This window comes from Wyeomyia smithii, chromosome 2 (genome assembly GCF_029784165.1).
Source record: "Wyeomyia smithii strain HCP4-BCI-WySm-NY-G18 chromosome 2, ASM2978416v1, whole genome shotgun sequence".
Classification (NCBI taxonomy): Eukaryota; Metazoa; Arthropoda; class Insecta; order Diptera; family Culicidae; genus Wyeomyia; species Wyeomyia smithii.
In genome coordinates, this window is record NC_073695.1 from 134,262,507 (window position 1) to 134,286,500 (window position 23,994).

The following is a 23,994-nucleotide window of genomic DNA, read 5'->3' on the forward strand; positions in this document are numbered from 1 at the left end:
TTGCAATTTCGCAATCAAACCTTTATGCCAAACACTGTCGAATGCTTTTTCTATGTCTAAAAGAGCAGCTCCAGTGGAATAACCTTCAGATTTGTTAGCTCGTATCATATTAGTAACTCTAAGCAATTGATGAGTTGTGGAATGCCCATGGCGAAATCCAAACTGTTCATTTGCAAAAATTGAATTTTCGTTGATGTGTGACATCATTCTGTTAAGAATAATTCTCTCAAACAGTTTACTTATTGAAGAAAGCAAACTGATTGGTCGATAACTTGAAACTTCAGCTGGGTTCTTATCCGGTTTTAAAATGGAGTAATTTTTGCATTTTTCCATAATTTGGGAATGCTCGAGTCTTTGAAATGATCAACACTGGCCCGTACGAGGAACACAAATTTAAAAATGGCAAACCCAGAGACCCGCTCAATGCAATGACGGAAGAAGCGAGTGCCGTTCGGCAGAAAGTTGCGCACCTGTTGGGAGAGGATAAACTGGAACGTAAGTTTCACGTTCCCAATCCAAAAGTTGCAGCGCTGTACTGCCTCCCAAAAATACACAAAGTCCCACTAGCAATGCGTCATATTTCGTCAAATATCGGTACACCGATGGAAAAGATGGCTGCCTGGGTGGTGGAAGAGATGAAAAAATACCCCATAACCCATGGCATGAATGTGAAAAATTCTGTAGAGTTAGTGGATAGACTGCGAGATATAGAGCCGAAAAGGGGAGAAATCTTGGTGTCATTTGATGTAACTGCTCTATTCCCCAGGGTACCAGTGAATAATGCATTGGATAGTCTGCGCAGACATCTAGAACAGAAACGTGTACCCCCCAATCACATCGAAGCATATCTCTTGATAACGAAAACCTGTATGAACCAGAACTATTTTTCATTTAGGGGTAGGTTCTTCAGACAGACATTTGGGCTCAGCATGGGCAATAAATTGTCACCACTTTTGGCAGAAGCTTTTATGAGCGACTTTGAAATGGGATTGCTCAAAGAAAAATATTTCCCGCGAGTTTGGAGGCGTTATGTCGACGACATCTTTTCAGTGGTAAAAGAACGATATCTTTCACAAACGCTAGACTTATTAAACTCCCGCCATAGTACAATTAAATTTACGGTAGAAAAAGAATCCGACGGGAAGCTACCATTCCTGGATCTTATAATTAACAGAAAAGAAAATGATACACTAAAGTACGAAATATATAGAAAACCGACATCCACAGACAGATACATTACCTCAGATTCCAACCATCACGGTGCTCAAAAACAAGCAGCCTTCCATTCGATGGTACACCGTCTCTTCAGCATACCGATGGAGAGCGAAAACTTTGTAACCGAAAGAAATAGAATACATGAAGCTGCCGAACTGAATGGATACGATAAAACTTTCGTTGACAAAATTCTCCGGAAACACGAAAGGAAAAAATACAGACAGAACTGCACAACACTACAGCCAGAGAAAGAAGAAAAGCGTTGGATCAGCCTCCCGTTTTATCCAAAATTGACAAATTCTATCCAATTCGTACTTCAAAAACATGGTTTCCACGCTGCATATAAAAGCAATAACAATTTAAAAGATCTGCTGGTTAATCTTAAAGACAAAGTGCCTCCGGAGGAAAAATCAGGCATATACAAAATCCCCTGCGAAAACTGCCCCGCTGTTTACATTGGCCAAACTCGGCGTAAACTTAAAGCTAGACTGCGAGAACATAAAACTGCAGTAGAAAACGATCGAGTCAATGACTCAAGTGTGGCAGCACACACTACATCCCAAAAACATAGTGTTGATTGGGAAAAGGTTAAACTGATAAAAAATGTACAAAAAACCGCACACTTAAATGCATGGGAATCCATGTACATCACTACCACTGACCACCCACTAATGAATGAGGACGACCCCCCAATATCGTCCCCTCTCTTCCATCTAACGAAGCTGTAAATACAGTACAACTCTCTGCGTATCAGGATCGGAAACTACCACAAGTAACTAGTTGGACATCGTCCAGCTGATGGGCAAGATCGTAGCCCGAAACCGGTCGACGAAAAAGGTAAATTTACTCCTTTTTATGTTTTGTAAGAATAATAAGTGTTATGTCCTGTCTCGCGTCGTCGCGGTAATCCGAAATACCTTTATAAAATTATTCAACGGTTGTAATAGCAGCTTTCACAATGGTCGTATTTATTTTTCTCTTTTCGCTGTACGTTTACAGAACGCTCGGTAATTTTTAACGAATCGTCAGCTTTGTAAATTTACAAAACGCTCGGTAATTCGTGACGAATAGTCAGCATTGTAAATACCGACTCATGCAGCAATTTTTGAAGAACACTTTGTAAATTTTTACTGAGCTATCTTCTATGTTTGACATTTCAGCGAGAATGAAAAATTACTGAACAAAACGCTCGGTAATTCGTGACGAATAGTCAGCATTGTAAATACCGACTCATGCAGCAATTTTTGATGAACACTTTGTAAATTTTTACTGAGCTTTCTTCTATGTTTGACATTTCAGCGAGAATGAAAAATTACTGAACACTCGTCAAGCAAATAAATTACTGAACAGATTGCTGATGGCTCAGCTGTTGAAAACTCGTTAATAAGATTGCTGAGTACGGTAAAAGAAACTAAGTGTGTAGAATATGGAATGGCTGTACAGGAACTGTGCGATCACGTAGAAGCGGCTAACGAGCGAGCTCATTTGTCAAACCCCACTCTCTTGCAAGAGCTCGTCGGAAAATTGCCCGCCGACCAGAAACTGATGTGGGCAGGATTCAAACGAGATCGTGTTGGGGTGGATTTGAAAACATTCAGCGAATACATGACCGGGGTGATGCAGGATGCCTCGAGTGTAGTGCTATACGAGTCGGACGCCCGAAAAACCAGCGGAAGAGAAAAAACGAAAGCTTACGTGAACTCGCATCAAACTAAGGGTATCGACACATCTACACCGCCGGTGATGCAATATAGGGGGAGTGGATGCTTACATTGCGACAAGGAAGGACATAAGCTCCGAGAGTGCCAAGCGTTCAGAGCTCTATCCATTGACGATTGCTGGCGACGGATTCGTGCATTAAGCGTGTGTCAAATTTGCTTATACGCTCATGGTAGGAGAGCCTGCCGTAGTAATAATCGATGCAACGTAAACGGCTGTCAGTTTAAACACCACCCACTTCTGCATGGGAAGTCAACAGCTCCGCCTGCGCAAGTAGCAAATAACCACACTCATCGGCTGTTGGATTCCGATGTTTTGTCCCGAATTCTACCTGTTACGTTGTACGGAAAATCTGGGAAAGTAAACACCTTTGCCTTTCTAGACAAGGGTTCGTCACTGACTTTAGTCGAAGGCGATCTGGTAGCCCAGCTTGGTTTGGAAGAAGAACCACAACCTCTATGCCTCAGATGGACCGGAAACACGTCGAGGGTGGAAAAGGAGTCACATGCGGTAACCGTTGCAATTCCGGGGTCGGAACAGCAGCGACAGTATAAACTGGTAAACGCGCGTATCGTGCATAATTTAGACCTACCGTCGCAATCTTTCGATTTCGAGGAGGCAGCTAACAAGTTCGCTTACTTAAGACAGCTGCCAATAAAAGGCTACCGTTATGCCAGACCGGCTATATTAATCGGAATAGACAACTTAAAACTTGCTGTGCCGTTGAAGACAAGAGAAGGAGATGGATCCGGTCCGATTGCCGTTAAAACGCGACTGGGATGGTGCGTCTCTGGGCGGCGGACGTTCGAAACAAACCAAGGATTCAGCTTCCACATTTGTGGCTGTGCGAGAGATGATTCGTTACATGAGACGGTAAAACACTTTTTTGCTGTAGAGGAGAATGGAGTTGGACAGTATGATTCCAAACTTAGTGCGGAGGAGAAGCGAGCACAAGAACTGTTGGAGCAAACAACGAAGCGTGTTGGCAGACATTTCGAGGCGGGTCTGCTATGGAATGGCTTTGCTTTTTTGCTGCTATGGAAAGAGGACGATATCGAACTACCCGACAGCTATGGCATGGCCTTACGAAGACATCAATGCCTCCAACGGAGAATGGAACGCGATCCGGTGCTATGGGAGAATATAAGCCGTCAAATTAAAGAGTATGTCCAAAAAGGTTTCGCGCAGCGAGCGACTACAGCCGATTTGGAAAGTGCGGATCCCAGGTAAATTTGGTTCTTACTGTTGGGAGCAGTTAAAAATCCCAACAAACCTGGCAAAGTGCGTCTCATATGAGACGCGGCGGCGAAAGTTTCTGGTGTATCGTGAACAGTGTTTTATTGAAGGGGCCAGATTAACTAACCCTGCTGCCGGCAATACTCTTTCGCTTTCGCCTGTATGCCATAGCTGTTAGTGCGGATATAGAACAGATGTTTCATCAATTGGTTATACAACCATCCGATAGAAATTCTCAGCGTTTCCTGTGGAGTAACACTCCTGGTGAGGCAGCGGATATTTACGTTATGAACGTCGCAACGTTTGGTGGTACTTGCTCACCTGCTTCCGCGCAGTATGTGAAAAATATTAATGCCATGCAGCACATCCAGCGGTATCCCAGGGCTGTCGAGGGAATACTGAAGTGCCATTTCGTCAACGATTACCTCGACAGCTTTGGCAGCGAATCTGAAGCGAAGAAGGTCTCGTCAGAGGTACGATTAGTTCACAGTAACGGAGGATTTCATCTGCGGAACTGGAGATCGAACAGCGAAAGGGTTTTGATAGAACTTGGAGAGTCGGCGGCAGCAGACATCAAGAACTTGTACCTAGATCGTAGTGAACATGTGAATAGAGTACTCGGGATGCTCTGGTCAACAGGTTTGGATGAATTGAGCTTTTTCACTCGCATGAGTGAAGAGGTAAGACATCTACTGGACAGTGGCACTAGACCAACCAAACGCCAAGTGCTGCGATGTGTCATGTCTCTATTCGATCCGTTGGGACTCCTTGCCCCATTCATAATTCACAGTAAAGTGCTAATTCAGGAGTTGTGGCGTGCAGGGACAGAGTGGGATGAAGCAATAGGCGATAAGGCGTTCGAGCACTGGAACCGATGGACAAAGATGATCGAGTTCATATCAACCGTGAAAATACCGAGATGCTACTTTCCCCGAGCCACTGAAGCGACCTATAAGAGCGCCCAACTTCACGTGTTCGTCGATGCCAGCGAAATCGCTTACTCGTGCGCCGCCTATATTCGAACGACCGCAAACGATGGTTCCTCCGAATGTGTCTTGGTTTCCGGCAAAACCAAAGTGGCCCCGCTTAAACCGATGTCCATTCCACGGTTGGAGCTGCAAGGCTGCGTTATCGGAACACGTTTACTCAAATTCGTATAGGACCACCATCCCGTCGCGTTCTCCAAAAGATTTCTTTGGACTGATTCCACAACAGCGAGAACATGGATCCAATCTGATCCGCACCGATACAAGCCATTTGTGGCCCATCGGGTGGGAGAGATGGGTGCCATCCAAGCTAAACCCAGCAGACGAGGCAACCAAGTGGGGGCGGGGACCTTATTTCAATCAGGAGAGCCAATGGTTTAATGGGCTTGCATTCCTCCGACTGCCAGAAGAAGAATGGCCAAAAACTACCGAGCCAACGGAACCGACAACCGAAGAAGTTAGACCCTCAGTGTTACTACACTTCGTTTTCGTTCCAGTTCTGGATTACAATCGATTTTCTTCATGGAGAAAAATGGTACGCACGGCAGCGTACGCTTTACGTTGCCTGTTCAATTATTTTGAGCAGACCCAAAAGATTAATGGACCCCTTACGCAGGGCGAGCTTCTCGGCGTGGAACACGCAATTGTGAGACTGGTGCAACGTGAGAGTTATCCGGATGAGATGGCCATTCTCGAACAGAACAGAACTAAACCGAACCACAAACATGCTTTTCTCGAGCGAAAAAGTGCGTTGTTCAAACTGATGCCAGAGTTAGACGAAACCGGTTTGCTGAGACAACTAAGCCGTATAATTGCTGCGAATGCTGCGATTTATGATGCCCGGTTTTCACTGATCTTACCATCGAAACACCGAGCAGTACAGCTTCTTGTAGCTGATTATCATCGACGTTTCAGACATGCGAATAACGAAACTATCGTCAACGAGCTTCGACAACATTGAGCTATTCCGAATTTGCGTAGATTGGTGAAGTCGGTCGCATATTGTGGCGCCAGCACTAAATTAAAGTTCGGAAGTCAGACTTCCGACTTCCGAACTTTCTTCCGACTTTACAAACACATAGAACAACTGCGTGTTCACACAACAAGAACTGCGGAATGATTTCAATGTATTTGTTTTTATAAACTGGACTGACAGCGCAGTGGCGACTGAGATGGTTGCAGTGTTGCGAGAACACCAAAAATAAACATCGGAAGTAAGCCTGACTGCCAGTTTATCAGGGACATTTTGATAATTTTTATTTAAATGCACAATATAAGTGCCAATTGTGTAAGATTCGTAAAGCCTGTCCCGGTAATCCACCTATGGCTGCGCTTCCTTCAGCCCGCCTTGCAGTGCACATGCGTCCATTCACCTATGTGGGTCTGGACTACTTCGGTCCATTCTTAACGAAAGTGGGAAGATCAAATGTGAAGAGATGGATTGCACTCTTTACATGTCTCACTGTAAGAGCTGTGCACCTTGAGATTGCCTTCAGCTTGACGACTGCTTCCTGCATATCATGTGTGCGACGATTCATCGGACGACAAGGGTCGCCGATCGAAATCTTCAACGATAATGGCACCAACTTTCAGGGAGCGGAACGCATTCTGTGTGATCAGATCGACCAGGAACTATCGGTAACAGTCACTAGTACCACGCGAAATGGAGTTTCATACCACCGGGGGCACCACATTTGGGGGTGCTTGGGAAAGGTTGGTACGGTCTGTTAAATCGGCTATGAAATATGCGTACACAACTGATGAAGAATTGTTAACACTGGTTGTAGAGGCGAAGAGCATTGTCAACTCGAGGCCTCTGACATATTTACCTTTGGACTTCGAGGAGTCTGAAGCTTTAACCCATAACCCCTCCCTTCGGGGACCTCTAGCGGAACGAAACTGACTGGCGTGGACACAGGCGCACCCCAGACGAACCTGCAAGACACCTGGAAAGGAATCCAGCGACAATTGGATATGTTCTGGAAACGTTTTCTAATGGAGTACCTGCCAGTGATGAGAAGGCAACCGAAATGGTTTACCGAAACCAAACCCTTGCAGGTCGGTGACCTAGTGCTGGTTGCAAATAGTGTCAGGCGTAACGAATGGACCCGAGGCAAGGTGGTCCAGATCTTTCCGGGTGCAGACGGTAGAATGCGACAAGCTTCCGTACAGACGCGACGAGGAACCTTCAGGCGACCTACATCGAGGTTGGCCGTACTCGACGTAGATAATCCAGGTGCTGTCCCAACAGATAATGGGAAGCACCGGGGGGAGACTGTTGACACCGGTACCGTCGAGTCGGTCACCCTACCATAACCGGTTCACCCGCTTGATTGAAAAGCCTCGTCAAGCGAATGATAAGCTGTCAGTGGGAGACAATAGTAGAAACCCAAACCAGTAGCGCGTGTTAGATACTTACGGTGAAATATAATACAATATAATTATTAAGCTAAGTTGAATCTTATGCCTTGTTCAGACTACGTCGGATATCACCTGATATCGCCAGATGATATCGGATATCACCTCAAGCGTTCACATTAGAGTGAGCTGATATGATTTGACATTTGCTTTGATAATTGAAAAGAGAAGAAAACAAAAACAAGTCAAGGCTAAAACAAGACAACAAGAGCAATGGGATTAGGATAGAGATGTCAGCGAGTTGGCTCGCACCAACGCGAACTCTCATATGCAATTGTCAACATGTGCGGGATGAGAATGGCAAAAATATTTCCTTCCTTTTTTCTCGCATGCAACGCAAAGTTCGAAATTTGTAGGGTTGTGTCAAATGTCTGTTGGCCGTGTTGCCAACTGCTTGAAAAGTGGTTATTATTGGTTTTCGAACATAATATCCGCGATAGCATGTAGCCGAGGTGATATCCGTTGACAGATCGATTGTATGGGATATCAGGTAATATGGATGGTGATATGGCCTCGATAGCACGAATCGCCTGATATCAGGTGATATGCGGTGTAGTGTGAACGGGGTATTATGCTATTTCGTAATTCTAAAATATTCTAAAGGATTGCTAAAGGTAGATGCTTTATATCTAATTTCCTAAACCTATACTTAATTGATACTATTGAGCATGAGCATGAGCATGATTGACCGCCCGCGGTTGCTACTCCGTTATTGCCAGATCAGCTGTAATTACACAAAGAACCAACAGATGATGTTTGGGACCAACATGCATCCTCGATGTGTAAAAACAGGTGACCTAAATCTTTATATTAGGCAATACCAGCGCCGGCCGCATCCGAATGCAGGTCAAAGAAGGAGTTTGTATAGGAATATGTTGACGTGATACTCGCTTTATTGGAAGCCGAGAACACCTCTGCACTTCCACGAGAAATCACTGGGATGTTGGAGAAAGGGAAAGGTATACAGCAGGGTTCGTTTTGGTAAACGATGCGCTAATTTCGAATGTCGGCTTCTTCAGAACAAGTGTCGCGCCTACAAGTTTATTACATCCGCCACGATATTCATAATGTGATTCGAACCTATTTAGTTTGATAATGTAATACCGCAACAATAAAACGTACGCGAGGATACAGGACCTTTGACTAAACCGAGACAACTTAAAACTACCGTATATCTCCTCGTAAGGTGATGCTCTTTATACTCAAAACAATTGCGCGTTGTTGATCTATCTGTAGATAATACGACCTCATGGAAGGTATCGACGCGGAAGTTGAAATGATATTTATCGACTGAACGAAATCTACTTCGATTTGCGATGTAATAATTTAGATGCAACGCGCGAGCAGTCTCCGGCTTGACGTTGATGAAGATGAGAAAGATATGATGAAATATCTGGGTTCACTTCGCGAAATCACCACACGCCGGAAGTCCATATATCAGCAAAACTCTCCCGGGCTGAAAACGCGTTTACACCGAAGCGTTACGAACAACCGCTTAAATCCCCCCGGCCGACACATACGCGCAGGAACTCGACGTTTACGTCGATTATCTCTTAACGATGTACGCCCAATACGCCTAATAAATATGAAAATTGGCAATGTCCCATGCATCCAAAGCCTCAACAATTCAAAAAATGCAAATATACATATTAGCCAGAATATATTTTTAAATTTGTTGACAAAGTGCCGAACTAGTCATAAATATAACATTTTATGTAAAACAACTGGTCAAAAAAAAAAAAGCTAGAACAATAAAAAAAACAAAGCATATGATTCCTGGGAAACACATACTCCAAACTCCACAAACCACACTAACACTTTGTGGACAAAAACAAACTTGTTACTGAAACCCTGCGGAAAAAAATACCGCGCACAAAATTTCAATGATGAAATCAAAATCTCCCTGTATCTACTTTCTCACAAAAAGTAAAACTAGAAACAAGCACCAAAATATCACTTTACAATACAGACAAGACAAAACGTATACTTAGCTTTCATCTCTTCATTTTCCAGTTGTTTTCATCATTTTTAGACTTTTCTTTAAATGGAAGTACAGTGGCAACATGCATGTGTGCCTTCACACACTCGTTTAATCCATACAACATTTCATTCGTTGAAAAGAGATAGCACATAAACACTGTAAACGGCGATGCATGGTTTTGATCTTATTGGCAAATTTTCACTTCAAGTTTAATTAGATACAAGCCAAATATAATTTGCACTATGCCAACGAATAAATTCCTAATGATTCAATCACTATAAAACTATGTGGAGCAGCTGCTCGAAAAACACTCTCCTTATTGTATGCAATAACACCAAACACTCCACACTTTCAAACCGTAGCCGACAGCGATAGAAAAAAAAACAAAAAAAATAAACACTTTGGTGAATCTAAAAAGCAACGCAATAATACTCAATTTTTACAATTAAATTCACTTTTTTTTGGTGAAACTTCACACTTTTCGCACTCAGCACATTGCAATAGAACACCTGTATATATGTTTAACAATTCTTTAAGCGTAAAATAACCGAAAATCACCAAATAATGTGATGATTTCAAAGCAGGAACCAGCTGGCCAATCTTGATCACGGCCTCGCACAACCATCCGCGAACTTTTCCAAAAATTAAAACAATTGTAAATTTAGAAAATAAACTCACTCCGCGATAACATCTATAACGCACATGCACAACTAAATTAAACAATTTTTCTTCGGATATAACATGCGAGCGAAAAATTTGTGCGTCCGATTTCGGTCATGGCTTGCTTCCTCTCACAATTCAAAGAAAAGTTTTAGTTAGAAAAACTTGGAATGTTGAGAATAGATTAAGGCAATAAAATCGTCTACCTAAAAATTACTTGGATTCAAATAAATTTTAAATAAAAACTCTGTTCCGATTATGATACATATTTTGTTCCGATCATGATACAAATTGTATGATTTGATAAAACGATAAATTTGAATGAATTCACGTCGGATTGACTATACATTAATATTTCTGTAAACTAGACAGACAGATTGTTTCAATAAACGCAACTTGTTCATGATTTAATACGATATATGGACTCTAATAACGTAGAGTAGTGTATGGCCATCACTTAACACATAAATCAAAAGAATACGTAAAGTACTATATCTTTTTGTGAGTGTCCACCTTTACCATCGTAGTGTCCATCTTACCCACCCCAGGTGTCCGTCTTTCCCAACCATGTCAAAAAACTGCAATTTGTAGTCATATTTTTGAAGACCCAAAACACATAAAACTTGGAGGAATTTTACTCATACCAAAAATAGTTATGACAACAAATGATCTTAAGTTTCAATTTGTATGACTACTGCGATCTAAATACCAATACCTGTGTGTCCGTCTTTACCTACTATCCCCTACTGAATGGGATTGTTTTCATCTCTGATTTGGCGAAGTCTATGTTTCAGCTGATATTTCGACTGCTGCAAATACGAAGAAAATTCGTTAAAATCAAACCAAGTTGAAGTTGGATGAAAATTATAACTTGTTCCGATTCCAAATTTTTAGTTTTCACCCTCTCTCAGAAGCCTGTTGAAAGACGTAGTTCAACGTCAAAACACGAAATCTATATCTCATAGAAAAATAATAAATCTTCCAGAATAATCAAAAGATATAAGACAGGTACAAAATAAAGGAATAATAAAAATAAATGAAAAGTAAAATGAAAAGTGATTATTGTTTGAATTAGTAAATACTAATCCAAAAATTAAAAAAAAAAACAAATCAAGAGTAAAACAGTTGGTACAGCAGCAGAAAATGAAATTTTATGAAACTTCCAATTTTGTTGAAACAACCGTTTCTAAACTATAAAACATATTTTTATTGAATACTTCATAAACAGTAGATTACAACAACGATTACTTTATATTAGTAACAGCCTCCATTATATTAAAGTAAAAAGTATTGTGCCGTGTCCAATAAATGTTGTGAACAAAAAAAAATATTAAAGTATAAAAGTAAAGAATCTACAAAAGCTTCTCAGGAGGGTAAAGGCGACATCCATAAATTACGTGACGCAAAAAAAAACAATTTTTGGAGCACCCATTGCGCTTATGCGACATAACTATCACTGGTGCACTTGTCAGACTTGGTTAACCTACAACATCGACTACCACTCACAGTGTTAATAGCTTCTAGCCATCATCTATCGTTGTTCATAATCATCTCTTGATCGTTCATGATGGATCATGATTGATGTTCAATACTGGAAGATGATAAAAGATTGATAAACGATGAAGGATGATGGATGATGAATGATGAACGATGGATGATGGTGAATAGATGATAGATAATAGGTAATAGATGATAGATGATAGATGATAGATGGTAGATGATAGATGGTAGATGATAGATGGTAGATGATAGATGATAGACGATAGATGATAGATGATAGATGATAGATGATAGATGATGGATGACAGATGATAGATGATAGATGATAGATGATAGATGATAGATGATATATGATATATGATATAGGATATATGATATATGACATATGATATATGAAATATGATATATGATAGGTGATAGGTGATAAATGATAGATGATGGATGATAAATGATAGATGATAGATGATAGATGATAGATGATAGATGATAAATGATAAATGATAAATTATAGATGATAGAGGATAGATAGATGATAGATGATAGATGATAAGATGGCGACGGATGACAGGGGATGGATGACGAATGACGTATGACGAATTATGGGTGGCAGGTGACGGGTAACGGATGCCATTAGTTCCGATCAGCCCCACTCTTAAAATGAAGCACAAAAAGAGTTAATCTAAATCATATGATCTGTTTGGTCCTGACATCTTATTTTTGAAAATTAACGACGATGGTTTCTAAATATAAAACTGAATTCTTAAGATGAAGTGCTTCACTATTGTGAATTTATTTCGGGCTTAGCTAATGCTAAGCCAAAAAAAATGGACTAAAAATTCGGGTCGCGGGCACAATATACACCCACTTTAACAGCCTAAGTGCGTCTTAGGCCTGGTTCCATATTAATGGAAAAAAAGCTATCTTCAGGCATTTCGCGCTAGCTTTACTTTTACTTTTAGCTTTTAACTTCGTAATGATCATTATGAGTCATAATGATCATTACGAAGCTCATAATTTAAAACCTTCGAAAAAATAAAGAACATTTTACTATCTTAACAGAAATACTTTAGTATTGAGTTTCGGTTGCATAAAACATACAAAAGATCGATTTTTCTTGGCATTACAAAAAAAACTTGCTGTAGCAAGTTTTGATAACAAATATCGCATCGCATCAGCGGCGAATGAAGATACTGAATGTTAACTAATCATTCGAATTACCTGCCACAGCTAAGACACTTGGTAACTGTACTACGTGAATGATTATACATTTTTTGTAAGTAGAACTGTTTTGCGAATCATTTTAGCCATGTTTCCATACGAGAGCATTACTTTCTGCTGCGATACGTTAGCAAATCTTTGTGTGTGCACAGAGAAAAAAATGGTAGTGTAACTTGATGCGGATGGTTATTTCTATTATCACGATAATAATACCAGATTTAGATAGTTACTTGGAAGTCATCATTTTTTCTTTTAACAGAAACTACCATGGTACTTTTCTCTGTGTACTTTTTACTGCTACTGATGACTAGCATTGGAATAAAGAAATTCACTATTAGTTCGTCAAATCCTGGCAGTCTCTGCTCGCAAAAAAAGAATTGCAAATGGAACGCTGTTGTTTCTTGCAACGTTTTGTTGTTTCATTCTAAACTTTAGTCGTCATCTTCAATTGTGGGTTTGCCTTAAAAATAGCTACAGTAAAGGTTCTGTCCGAAAAAAAGACGTGTAGTTAGGGGCACGTTTTCTTATAACCGAATAAACCCAGTACATACTCAATTTGATTTTTTCAATTAATTGCAGGAATGTGCCACACACAGCATCAAACACTGCCTCATCTCGTGTCGGGTGACGCAATCATACGACGCCGGAGCGTGCGTGTATTTTTACTTCGGTTTTAACCACACCGGTTTCTCCAGCCCGGTGCACATCTACGAAACCATCGAAGCGCATGCCCGCGACGAAATCCTTGCCTGCGGTGGATCTATCTCGCATCATCACGGCGTCGGGAAGATACGGTCCCGCTGGTACCCCCAAACCGTATCCGAGGTGGGCGTCGCTCTGTACCGGGCCACCAAACGTCAGCTAGATCCAAAGAATATCTTCGCCGCGGGCAATTTCCTTCCACTGGAGGAGACGGAGAAAAATGTGTGCGAAAGTCAGAAGCTCATTTCCAAACTGTAGATTTGCCTTCTCTAGAGTAAATGCTTTTTCTGTGTAGGGGAACACCAACGGTAGTACAATTGTGGCTTTAGGTAGAAATTTTGCCGTGAATAGCGAAGACATTCCAGTTTAGTTGATAGCTTTTGTTAACGTAGTCACTTGTTGCTAATAAAAAGAAGGTTTTTCCATTCTAAGGTGTTTTTATCTTTTTAAGCTCGAATACCGCTTCCAAACAGTTATTTCGAATTTTATCGGCTTAGTCGATTATTAAGTCATACATGTGGCCATCTCTAAAGTTCTACGGCTAACATCTGATGACTGAAATCCTCAGGATTTGGCCACCTATTCAAAAATTTCTCAAATTGGTGTCATATTGAAAACAAAACCCAACGCAAGACTGTTTATTAAAAATATGTTGCAGCTTCTTGTGCTTTTTATCTGTTAAACCAATTTGTTTGTATATTATATATCGTCATATGATTTTGATTTGGGCGTTCAATCTATAAAATAGGCGCTCAAAACAACGGAGATTCGAAAAATGAGATTTTCGTATTTTCCGGTAAATGAAAGTTTTATGCCGGAAGAATCGACACACAATTTATGAAAAAAATCTATACTGTATATATCTTCACTAAATAATGGGTAAACTTTGTCTAAAAATATGTGTTTACCATCGCGGTCGAGTTCAATAAAGGACAACACTTCCCGTTTAGTTAGAGCAACGTAAAATGTTTATGTTCGATTGGAACGAGTTTCGAAAGCTCGATTAGAAGTAAATAGTGGCAGCCGCCTCAGTGCTCAAGGGATCGATAACAGTCCAGTAGCAATGTTGACACTATAATTACTCGATAAATTTTCTGCTTTGACTGATTGCTTACGCTGCATCGTTTATTCATCATATGCCATTAACAGATGTTGATTTTTCTCTGTACTAAGGCATACCAAACTTTCGAAATTAAGCTCAGGCTAAATTTTCTTATAAAAATTTTATTTGAAATACATAATTTTAAACAGGAAAAAAATCTTACTCATATGCTTTATTTAACGGTTTTCTAACCTCACTTTGACGCATAGAACTGTCTTAGAACAGTGAAGTACGAAAATGCCGAACGAAGCGCCTGTAAAAAAGAAAATATCCTTTTAGCTAACGAAAGCTGACGGAATCTATGCTCGATCTTTCGTACCATACCAAAGCTCGCTCTGTTAACGATGAAAAAATCAGTCGCCGTTAAACTCGCTCCGCGTTGCGATCGCATCATAACGATCAATAACAAACGCTGCTCGGCGATTCGGCGTTTGTACCAACAGATTCTATACACAGCGTCCGCAACGGATGTACTCTGATATACAAAAACTATAAATATCGCGATATAAATTTATTTGCCGATGACACTGTTCTGTTCATTGCAGCGAAAAATCCAAACGATATTGTTGCACTTTTGAATCAAGATTTACATTATCTGGCGAATTGGTTAAAGTTTAAACAGCTTAATTTGAATATTAGTAAAACACAGTACTTGATTATTTCTTCGGCCAACTCCAGACCAGACGTAAACATTGTAATTGATGGTGAGACGATTGATCGCGTAAATGAATTAAAGTATCTTGGAGTTATTATTGATGACAGATTAACTTTCAAGTCTCACATAGATAATGTCATCAAGAAAATGGCGAAAAAATACGGTATTTTGTGCCGTTTGAAAAATGAATTGACTGTTAGTAGTAAAATTAGTCTTTATAAGTCAATCATTTCACCACATATAGATTTTTGTTCATCTATAATATTTCTTGCAAACAATACACAAATGTTGAGACTGCAGCTTGTAAAGTAATGCGATTAATATTAAGATGTAATAGATACACTTCCTCGAGTTTTATGCTGGACGCATTGCAATGGCTTTCTGTGAAGCAAAGAGTATAATTTTTGACAATGGTGCTTCTATATAAGATTTTGAATAATATGCTGCCTCGCTATTTGTGTGATCGAATTGATAGAGGAAGTGATTTTCATAGGTACAACACTAGAAACGCGGATGATGCTAGAACACCACATTTTTTATTCGGAAGATCACACAACTCTCTGTTGTACAAAGGAATAAACTTTTTCAATTCGATGCCAAGACAAGTAAAACATTCAGCAACAATGGCGCAGTTTAAAAGGCTTTGTATTTCACACATAAAGTCTGTCTTGTAGACAGATTATAGGAATTTTTTGTAAATTAATGACGAAGATTGTAAAATTTAAACTTTTTTTCTAATTTATTGGGTACATCAAGTTATTATGTTCATTGATGATGATGGATTTTTGTTTGAATATAGTTATATAATAATTAATATTAGAGTTAAAAAAAATGAGTTGGCTACACATGTTTGAGCCACGCGCGCGTAGACTGACATAGACAATCTGGATATTGAGTACATCAGGTTTGAACCCCTGAAATTGAAACAAAAAGCATAACGGGTTGATAAGTTGCTTTTTGGGTTGCTGTCACCTTTATTTTCTTAATTTATTTGCTTTTACGATTTGAAAAAAGGGTTCGGAGAAAAAAACTGAAAAGGCTTGGGTTTGTCTGTGGACTGTAGAGCTCGTTATCGGGAATTATAGTGTCATAGGATCTCTCTCGTAGTTCTGGATCGTTATCCAGAACCAATTCTGATTAGTTAACGCTCCTAAATGTTAGGTTCAATTCCTAACCAAGTCCAGATAATTTTCGGGTTGGAAACGTTCTGGATGAGCCTTGGATCAATGTTATTGAAAAATCGTTTATTTTTTATTATTTTCAAATTATTGGTATTCTTTTGAAGGGTTACTATGTCTGTATTAATAACCAGTCCGTTATTTGTTTGTCAACTGGTTACATTGTATGACTCTATATAATATCTTACTTAGATAAATCGACCAGCTCAAACCGATGTAGGGGTATGAGGTGGGACCATCATCATCAACTGTGATTGTAAAGAGCCTAAACATCGACAAATCCAACTCCGAACCGCATTCATCAGCTCTGTGCCCAGCATCGAGTAGGAGAATATTTGGAAAAATATGTACCAAACTAAAATGATCATATTGGTTAGTAGTTGCCGATCTCCTCTCGCCTACCGAAAAAATAAGTTCTACGGTGACAATCCAATTATCATTGAAAATTTTTGGACTTACTATTGTTAGAACCATCATTGTCATACAAAGTGAGACAACACAAGTCCCATAAAGTAGTAGCAACAATGGGCTGAGAACTTTCTTCAACTGTTTGGCACTTCTATGGTAAACCTTGATTTTACTATTCAACAAAGTAAATCTACCAATGAATGTGTACCTGTACGCAACATCCTGCATCCTCACGATCTCCTCCAATTTCTCACCAAAAATTTCGCTCTCCAATAATTCGTCCAATCTACTGGCCTTCATACGAATGATGCTGAACAAACGTGAAACTTGATACACCATGCACCAGTTGAAACTGTCTTGTACACATGCCATCAAAGTGAGCAATAGCATCTCCATAGAACTCGCCAACGCCCTACCAACGCCCTACCCAAAAACTAGATGTATGATCAAACAAAACGAAACTTGAAAGAAAAGAAATCTGTGTTAATCACTGTACTATCCACGAACTCAACGTCTAACGCACTCTGCTTCCACACTCAAGGTTAGAGGTGGAACAACTGCATCCACCGCATATTTGACACAGGTGATAAATACAGGTATCATAGAGAAGACTGCTGAAGCCGATATCTCGCAAGTCAGATATAATCTGAAAAGTCGGTTGGTGTGGCTACCTGTATCACGCACTGCAGCTTGGATATCGTACTGTGTATCGACAGAGCAATGCTGCAACATTGCTCGAACTTCGTGATAGACTTTTTCCAGTAATGGTCGAGACTGAATTACACTTAAGGTCTGACATATTATTTTTCCAATAATGATAATCTCTATCAAGGCTTTTATTAACTCACGAAAACCAGTCGCTTGGCGGTAGACAAAAGCGAAGGCCGGAATTGTGTACCAGATGATGATTAAAAGAAACGAAAGTTTGGCCCTCCATGAATGCAAAACTCCATCGGCCCGCGTCCAATATCCTAGGATTTCTAGCAATGTGATGATCAGCTCCATTACCGTGTCGACAGTCGATAATAAGTTAGCGGACGGTCGAAATTTAAAGGACTTATTGACACGGGTCGTCATCAGCTTGTTTTAATTGTCATCATGGCTTGCGATGAGTTAATTGGATTTCAATAGTTTACGAAGGTCGTAAAGCCGTCAGCATAAGTTGATATGATTGCCAGTACCTGCGTTGTTCAAACTATACCAATTTAAATTGTCTCTATCAAAAACTATAGAATGGGGTGCTAAGTTTTCCAATAGCGGATCAACGTCGCTAAATTTTCAGCTGGCAGTGCCCACCACTGCGGTTTACCATGAATGCGACTGCCTTCTTATCGACTGCCGCTATAGCATTATACTTAATTGATACTATTGCTAAAAAACCACTTATATTCCATACCTAACATATCGAGTTGGACAGTGAACTGCAAAGCCTAGCGAGTGAAAAGGCCACTGATACGTAAGATGTAGTCTTAATACTAAAATTTATGCCTAAATTAAAATTAAAATTATGTTTGCAGTTTTAAAGCGGTCGAATAAAAAACCTGCTACGAAAATCAGTGCGTTGCCTTTGTTTGCTGTCGCAACATTTACCATGTTGTCCAGTGATTTACCTACTTTTGAGTACCTGCACGAAAGTCATCATTTAAGTAAAATCGGATACCTTGAATCAACAATGTCAATATCAAAAATCCATACAAATTTTTACTCAAAATTCAGTATCCGCCTTTTTATGCGTATTATTTACCTAAACCAGTGAAAACATTCAGGTTTACGTTAATTTACGTTGTTTTTACGTGTTCGCTTGGTAATATTTTCTTTGTGTGTAGAGTCCGTGTTTAGTTTTTTTTAATTGGGTTGTTTAGCTATTCACGGATTTCCGATTTTTATATATCATCTGAAAGAGTGTAATTTTCTGAGCAAAACGTGGCTTTTTAAACTTTATATTGCCCCTTGCATGACTATTTAGACTTCTGTGATAATCATTCATTGCCCAATTTCTTATTTCGCTGTATCAATTTGACACCTCAGTAGCGCATTGGCGGTTTGTTTGTGTTCATTGTTTGTTTTATATTTCATTTGCAACAATAAGTATATGTTCTTGGGCAGCTTTAGTTGAAAATAAGGTTGAATATTAAAACAAAACTAAGTGTTACATGATTGATTGGGTGATACTGAGTATCGATACTTTCTCGATTGTCATTGTATCGATACCAGACCTCACGGTTTTAAGTATACTTTATTAATATATATAGGTATCACGCACTGACCATTGCTGGAGTGATTTCTTATTAACCTACCGAGGTAGCAGCCATGACAGAGATTTGTTTTGTCTATATAATAAAATGTTTCTGTCAAGCGTTTCAATATCGCTAGTATCGATACTTATCATCCACACTACGAAATCCTGTGCGAAATTCCACACTTAAGCCTGTAGTACACTCAAAATATTTTTCACGTTATGATTACCGGAAAAGTTATGTGAATATTTTCCACTGTCATTTTCACGTAGATTTTACGTGATTTTCATTTGAGTTCATCATGATCTGGTGAGATGATTTATCCTGTGTTTTCACGTAGAATTTAACTACCGGTAAAGTGAAAAGCATTTGATTAACGGATAGTTTCTACGTTTTATAAAACTTATTAATTTCGATTGTGGTTTCCCAAATTCTTAAGAGAGAAATTAGCAGTGGTGGGCACTATTCAGCTAATTCGCTAATTAGCGACGCTAATATTTGCTTAGCGAATTAGCAATTTCGCTAATTTTTCAGTTGGTTAGCGGACTGTTAGCGTCGCTAAAAATTTAGCCTTCGAAGCGCTAGTCGCTAAATCGCTAAAATAAATTTATCTACCTCATCTCAACTCAAGTGTCGCAATCATAGCTGGCAACTCTGAGAGTAATGAACATCTTGTTTTTGCCTTATCAGTGGTAACAGTGTAAAAAAGAAGCCATAAATATTTAACGAATCTGTCAAAGTGCAAGTGACAAAAACAAAATCTGAGTAGGTACATATATTTAATTTAGCAGTCGGATTAAAAATATATACGTTTGAATCTACACATTTTGTTATCGGAAAGTACTTAATGGTTGTACGAGCAAACAAAAAAGCGGTATCATTTACGGTAAGTATACGGTGGTTCGAATTTCTTACTATCGTTAAGAAATACCTTTGTTAATTATTATTATGAATTATTAATTTGGTTAAATCATGTCAATTTTAAAAACTGCCTTTTCTTAAATTTTAGTTGCGATGACTGAAGATAAGACTATTGAGATCGTAGAATCTGCTCAGCATGAAATGCCGATAGAAGAGAAGCAACCACAGTTTAATCCGTGGCCTCATTTGAAAGATTATTTTAATTTTTCCAAGCGAAATGCAAAAAACCAACTTCAACTCTTTTTTAAGTGCAAGCTTTGTGCCCCTAAAAATACAACAATCAAAGCACATGTGAGCAGTTATTTTAATTTGAAATCCCACATGAGACGAAATCATCCGGCAAATTTCGTAGCATTTGAACAATGTATCAAAACAGGAAGTCTTCGGGGAAAGGAAAGAAATGAGTGTGGTGCAAGTAATACCGATCTATCTCTAACAAAACCAGGACAAACTTTGTCTTCGAATATGCGCCAAACTTTATTTAATAAATACCGCACAAACTCCAGCGTTCATGAGAAGCAATCCACGTTTGACGAAAAAATCGTCAATTTTTACGTTCAAAATATGTTACCATTTCACTCCGTGGAATCCGATTCATTCAAAGAATTGATCACAACGTTAAACCCAAAAATGTCATCCATGTCACGTAGAACGCTTGGCAAAAGGATTACTGTACAATATAAGGAACTCGAGGAACTTTTGATAAGGTAGGCAGAATGTATTTGAAAAAATCGTAATACAAAGTTGCGTTAACATTATCTTTATATGAATCTGTGTTTTGTTGTAGAACCTGAGAAAATATCCAGTGGGTATCTACAACGGCAGATTGCTGGTCGGCACATAATCGATCATACATCGGCATGACAGTTCATTGGTTGCATCCGGAGACGCGTCAAAGACAGCATGCTGTACTAGCATGTTCACGAATAACTGGTCATCACACATACGACGTTTTGGCAAGAGCGATTGATACGGTCCATTGTAAATTTCATTTACAAGACAAGGTTTTGAGAACAACAACGGACAATGGACGAAATTTTGTAAAATCTTTCATTCAATTTGGATTAGAAATAAGTTGTTTACCAGAAACACTTTCTGACGACGTCCACCAGGGAGAAATGGATTTGAATAGTGATTAAGGAGAGGAGCCAGTTGCAATTCAAGATATTCTCACCGAATCCTCTGAAATTTCTCTTCCCATGCACATGAGATGTGCTGCACACACGATTAATTTAATCGCAACCGTTGATGCGAACAAGGCACTCGAAAACAATGCCTTTAGAAATGCTTATCGAAAAGCTATGAGTAAGGCACAGGGATTTTGGAACCTACAGAGTCGCAGCACCGCTGCTGCTGATTTAATATCTACGGACTTAAAAAGAAGATTGGTTGTGCCAAATGCGACGCGATGGAATTCTATGTTCGATTCTGTTCGTGTTTTAAATGAAATTATCAAAAACGATCACAAAGCTGTATATAGAGTCATGATGCAGCTCAAGTTACCTACGTTCTCCGAGCAAGACGTTGGGTTTCTGAAAGAGTATGAAAAGGTTATGACCATAATAGCAATATCGCTGGATCAATCTGAAAATCAGGCTTATTTTGGATGCCTTCTGCCTGCGTTAGTGGTAACCACTATGAAGTTAAAAAATCTTATGAAACAATATCTCAAATTCTGTTTACCACTAGTCAATACTTTAGAGCGGGGGCCTAGTGTGGTTGGTAACATCTCCGCCAAGCACGCTCGACGCCTGGGTTCGAATCCCACCGCCGACATAGGTGTCGATGGTTGTGAGGTGGCGTGATCCACTCACAACCAACCCAACTGGTCTAGATTCAATCCTAGCCGACACCGGGAGATTTTCTGGGGCGAAAAATCTCTGGGATCACGCCTTCCATCGCATGAGGAAGTAAAGCCGTTGGCGCCGGTCCGTTAATAAACGGGTCGTGAGTTAGGGTCCTGGGTGTGGAGTCGCCTCCCTGGGCGTCGGTGATTGGCCACAACAGTGGCGGAACTAGACCGACGGAAAATAAGCGAGAATAAAAAAAATAGTCAATGCTTTACTTGTTGGAATGGAAAAAAGGTTCTGTAATCTTTTCGAAGATATAAACTGCTTGCTGGCGTCGGCTTTCCATCCAAAGTTTAAGCTGTTCTGGTTGGAGAAATTTGATGAAAAAAAGTTCTCCCGTGTACAAGTAGAGATGGAAGGTGTCGTCAAAAAGCTGCTAGCAGAAACCAAGCAAGATAGTGTGTGCTCTGGGAGTGGTGAAGAAGACCCAGAAGATTTCTTCAGTTGTGTATTAATTTCCAAAAAAAAATGAGCAAAAGGGTTGACACTCATGACGAAAAAGCTCGTATGTTAGTAAAATCGTGGTTAGCAATTTGCTCTAAAGATGAACTTAATGATGCTGCTTTTATGAACGAAACCATTTTAATTGATTTATTTATTAAATATAATACACCGATTCCATCGAGTGCCGCAGTTGAACGGATGTTTTCAATCAGCGGCGACACTCTTAGAGCAAAAAGAGCTACCCTTTCTGATTTAAATTTTGAAAGACTTGTTTTATTGAAGGGTATTAATCATCTCAAATTAAATAAATAATTATTTTCATTATTATTGTTTTCCGTTAAGATAAGTTTTATATATTTGTATGGTTCATATGATACAGCCCCACCTACCAATAAATATCATCCAGAAACAATATTTTCGCAGGAAGACAAAAATGTGGTTCGCTTTATTTTTTCTAATAAAAGGAACAACAGTTATTTAAGATTATTATTGATTATTAATATATATGCTACGAGAAGTATTCTGCCGTTAGCGATTAGCGAAAGTTACGCTAACATGAGTTTAGCGTTTAGCGGTTATCGAGCTAAATTTTCTTGATAGCGGATAAGCGATTAGCGTCGCTAAATTTTTGGTTAGCGGTGCCCACCACTGGAAATTAGATTTCAGAATTTTTTGAAATATGTTGCTAGATAAATCGCACGGGCATGCAAAATTTCCAATTCGCAAATGGATTGAACGACATAAAAACTGACAAATATTAAGACATTCACCGTCGATAATTACTGTTAGCTGCTACTGTTTATGTTCAGGTAACTCCTGGATCTTTGAACTGAATCCGTACAAAATCTGTGAGCTAAAGATTCCATGTCGAATTATGGTTTTTCTAAATCTCACTCATTGGCAAGCCATCGATGAAATCAATTTTATGTTCAGAGACCGAATTACACAACAGCTTCGCCATTTTAATTCTTGTATATTTTCACACGGAGAGTTCATTCTGTTTGACGTTGCCAAGTTCACGTAGATACTACGTGATAAAACATAGTATGCATGTGATTTTCACGTAGATGTTATGTTTGTCACATAAATCATGAAAACTGACAGAAAATGAATAAGTACAGGAAATTTCACGTAACAATAACGTGAAAAATATTTTGAGTGTACACTCTTTGTCTAATGGTCAAATATTTGACCTTCTGACATAACGGTCAAATTTTTTTGACATCATGGTTGTTGTTTGCCCGTGTTTGCCACATGTTAAAATTGGAGAGTGACAAATAATTATCTTTGACCAAATTTTTATCTGTCAAAAAGTGACAAATATTTGACGCTCGGTCAAAGAGTGTACTACAGGCTTTAGATTTTATTGCCGAAAACACAACAGCTGAGAAATTCAGCATAATGCTCTACTGGTTTTCGGCAGTATTTTCAAGAACTTCGGCAAACAAAATGTCAATACCTGCTGGTTTACGGTAGATCGATATATTTGCTGAATGTTCGTCGAAATACACACTTAATCCAAAAGAAGTCGTTCGGTAATTGTTTTTACAATAATCCATCGGTA

The 23,994-nt window shown here is 39.3% G+C and overlaps 2 protein-coding genes and 1 long non-coding RNA gene across 3 annotated transcripts; 2 read left to right on the plus strand and 1 right to left on the minus strand.

Annotated features, from left to right (window-relative positions):
- Positions 1-359: 359 nt before the first annotated feature.
- Positions 360-13,893, plus strand: LOC129719918 (uncharacterized). The gene is made up of 6 exons (XM_055671332.1): positions 360-495; positions 2,726-4,160; positions 4,400-5,278; positions 5,331-6,033; positions 6,450-6,869; positions 13,513-13,893. The coding sequence occupies exons 1-6, from the start codon at positions 360-362 to the stop codon at positions 13,891-13,893; spliced, it is 3,954 nt and encodes a 1,317-aa protein (XP_055527307.1).
- Positions 13,894-14,930: 1,037 nt separating this feature from the next.
- On the minus strand, positions 14,931-17,368 carry LOC129719919 (odorant receptor 49b-like). Its single transcript, XM_055671333.1, has 5 exons — positions 17,187-17,368; positions 17,030-17,129; positions 16,864-16,968; positions 15,057-15,212; positions 14,931-14,990 (listed from the first exon to the last, which is right to left on the minus strand). The coding sequence occupies exons 1-5, from the start codon at positions 17,366-17,368 to the stop codon at positions 14,931-14,933; spliced, it is 603 nt and encodes a 200-aa protein (XP_055527308.1).
- Positions 17,369-19,964: 2,596 nt separating this feature from the next.
- LOC129724173 (uncharacterized) lies at positions 19,965-21,713 on the plus strand. Its single transcript, XR_008727884.1, has 3 exons — positions 19,965-20,101; positions 20,225-20,843; positions 20,924-21,713. It is a non-coding gene; the product is annotated as an uncharacterized LOC129724173 (long non-coding RNA).
- The last annotated feature ends 2,281 nt before the right edge of the window (positions 21,714-23,994 follow it).

Bases quoted from the DNA above. Each gene is read 5' to 3' on its own strand.
- LOC129719918 (XM_055671332.1), top strand. From the start codon at position 360: ATGATCAACACTGGCCCGTACGAGGAACACAAATTTAAAAATGGCAAA. The intron at 4,161-4,399 runs GTAAATTTGGTT...ACCATCCGATAG, and splicing joins TTGGAAAGTGCGGATCCCAG to AAATTCTCAGCGTTTCCTGT. The intron at 6,034-6,449 runs GTACAGCTTCTT...CAATTGTGTAAG, and splicing joins TACCATCGAAACACCGAGCA to ATTCGTAAAGCCTGTCCCGG.
- LOC129719919 (XM_055671333.1), bottom strand. From the start codon at position 17,368: ATGCTATTGCTCACTTTGATGGCATGTGTACAAGACAGTTTCAACTGG. The intron at 16,969-17,029 runs GTAAGTCCAAAA...TTTTTTCGGTAG, and splicing joins CAATGATGGTTCTAACAATA to GCGAGAGGAGATCGGCAACT. The intron at 15,213-16,863 runs GTTCGGAGTTGG...TTTGTATATCAG, and splicing joins GCACAGAGCTGATGAATGCG to AGTACATCCGTTGCGGACGC.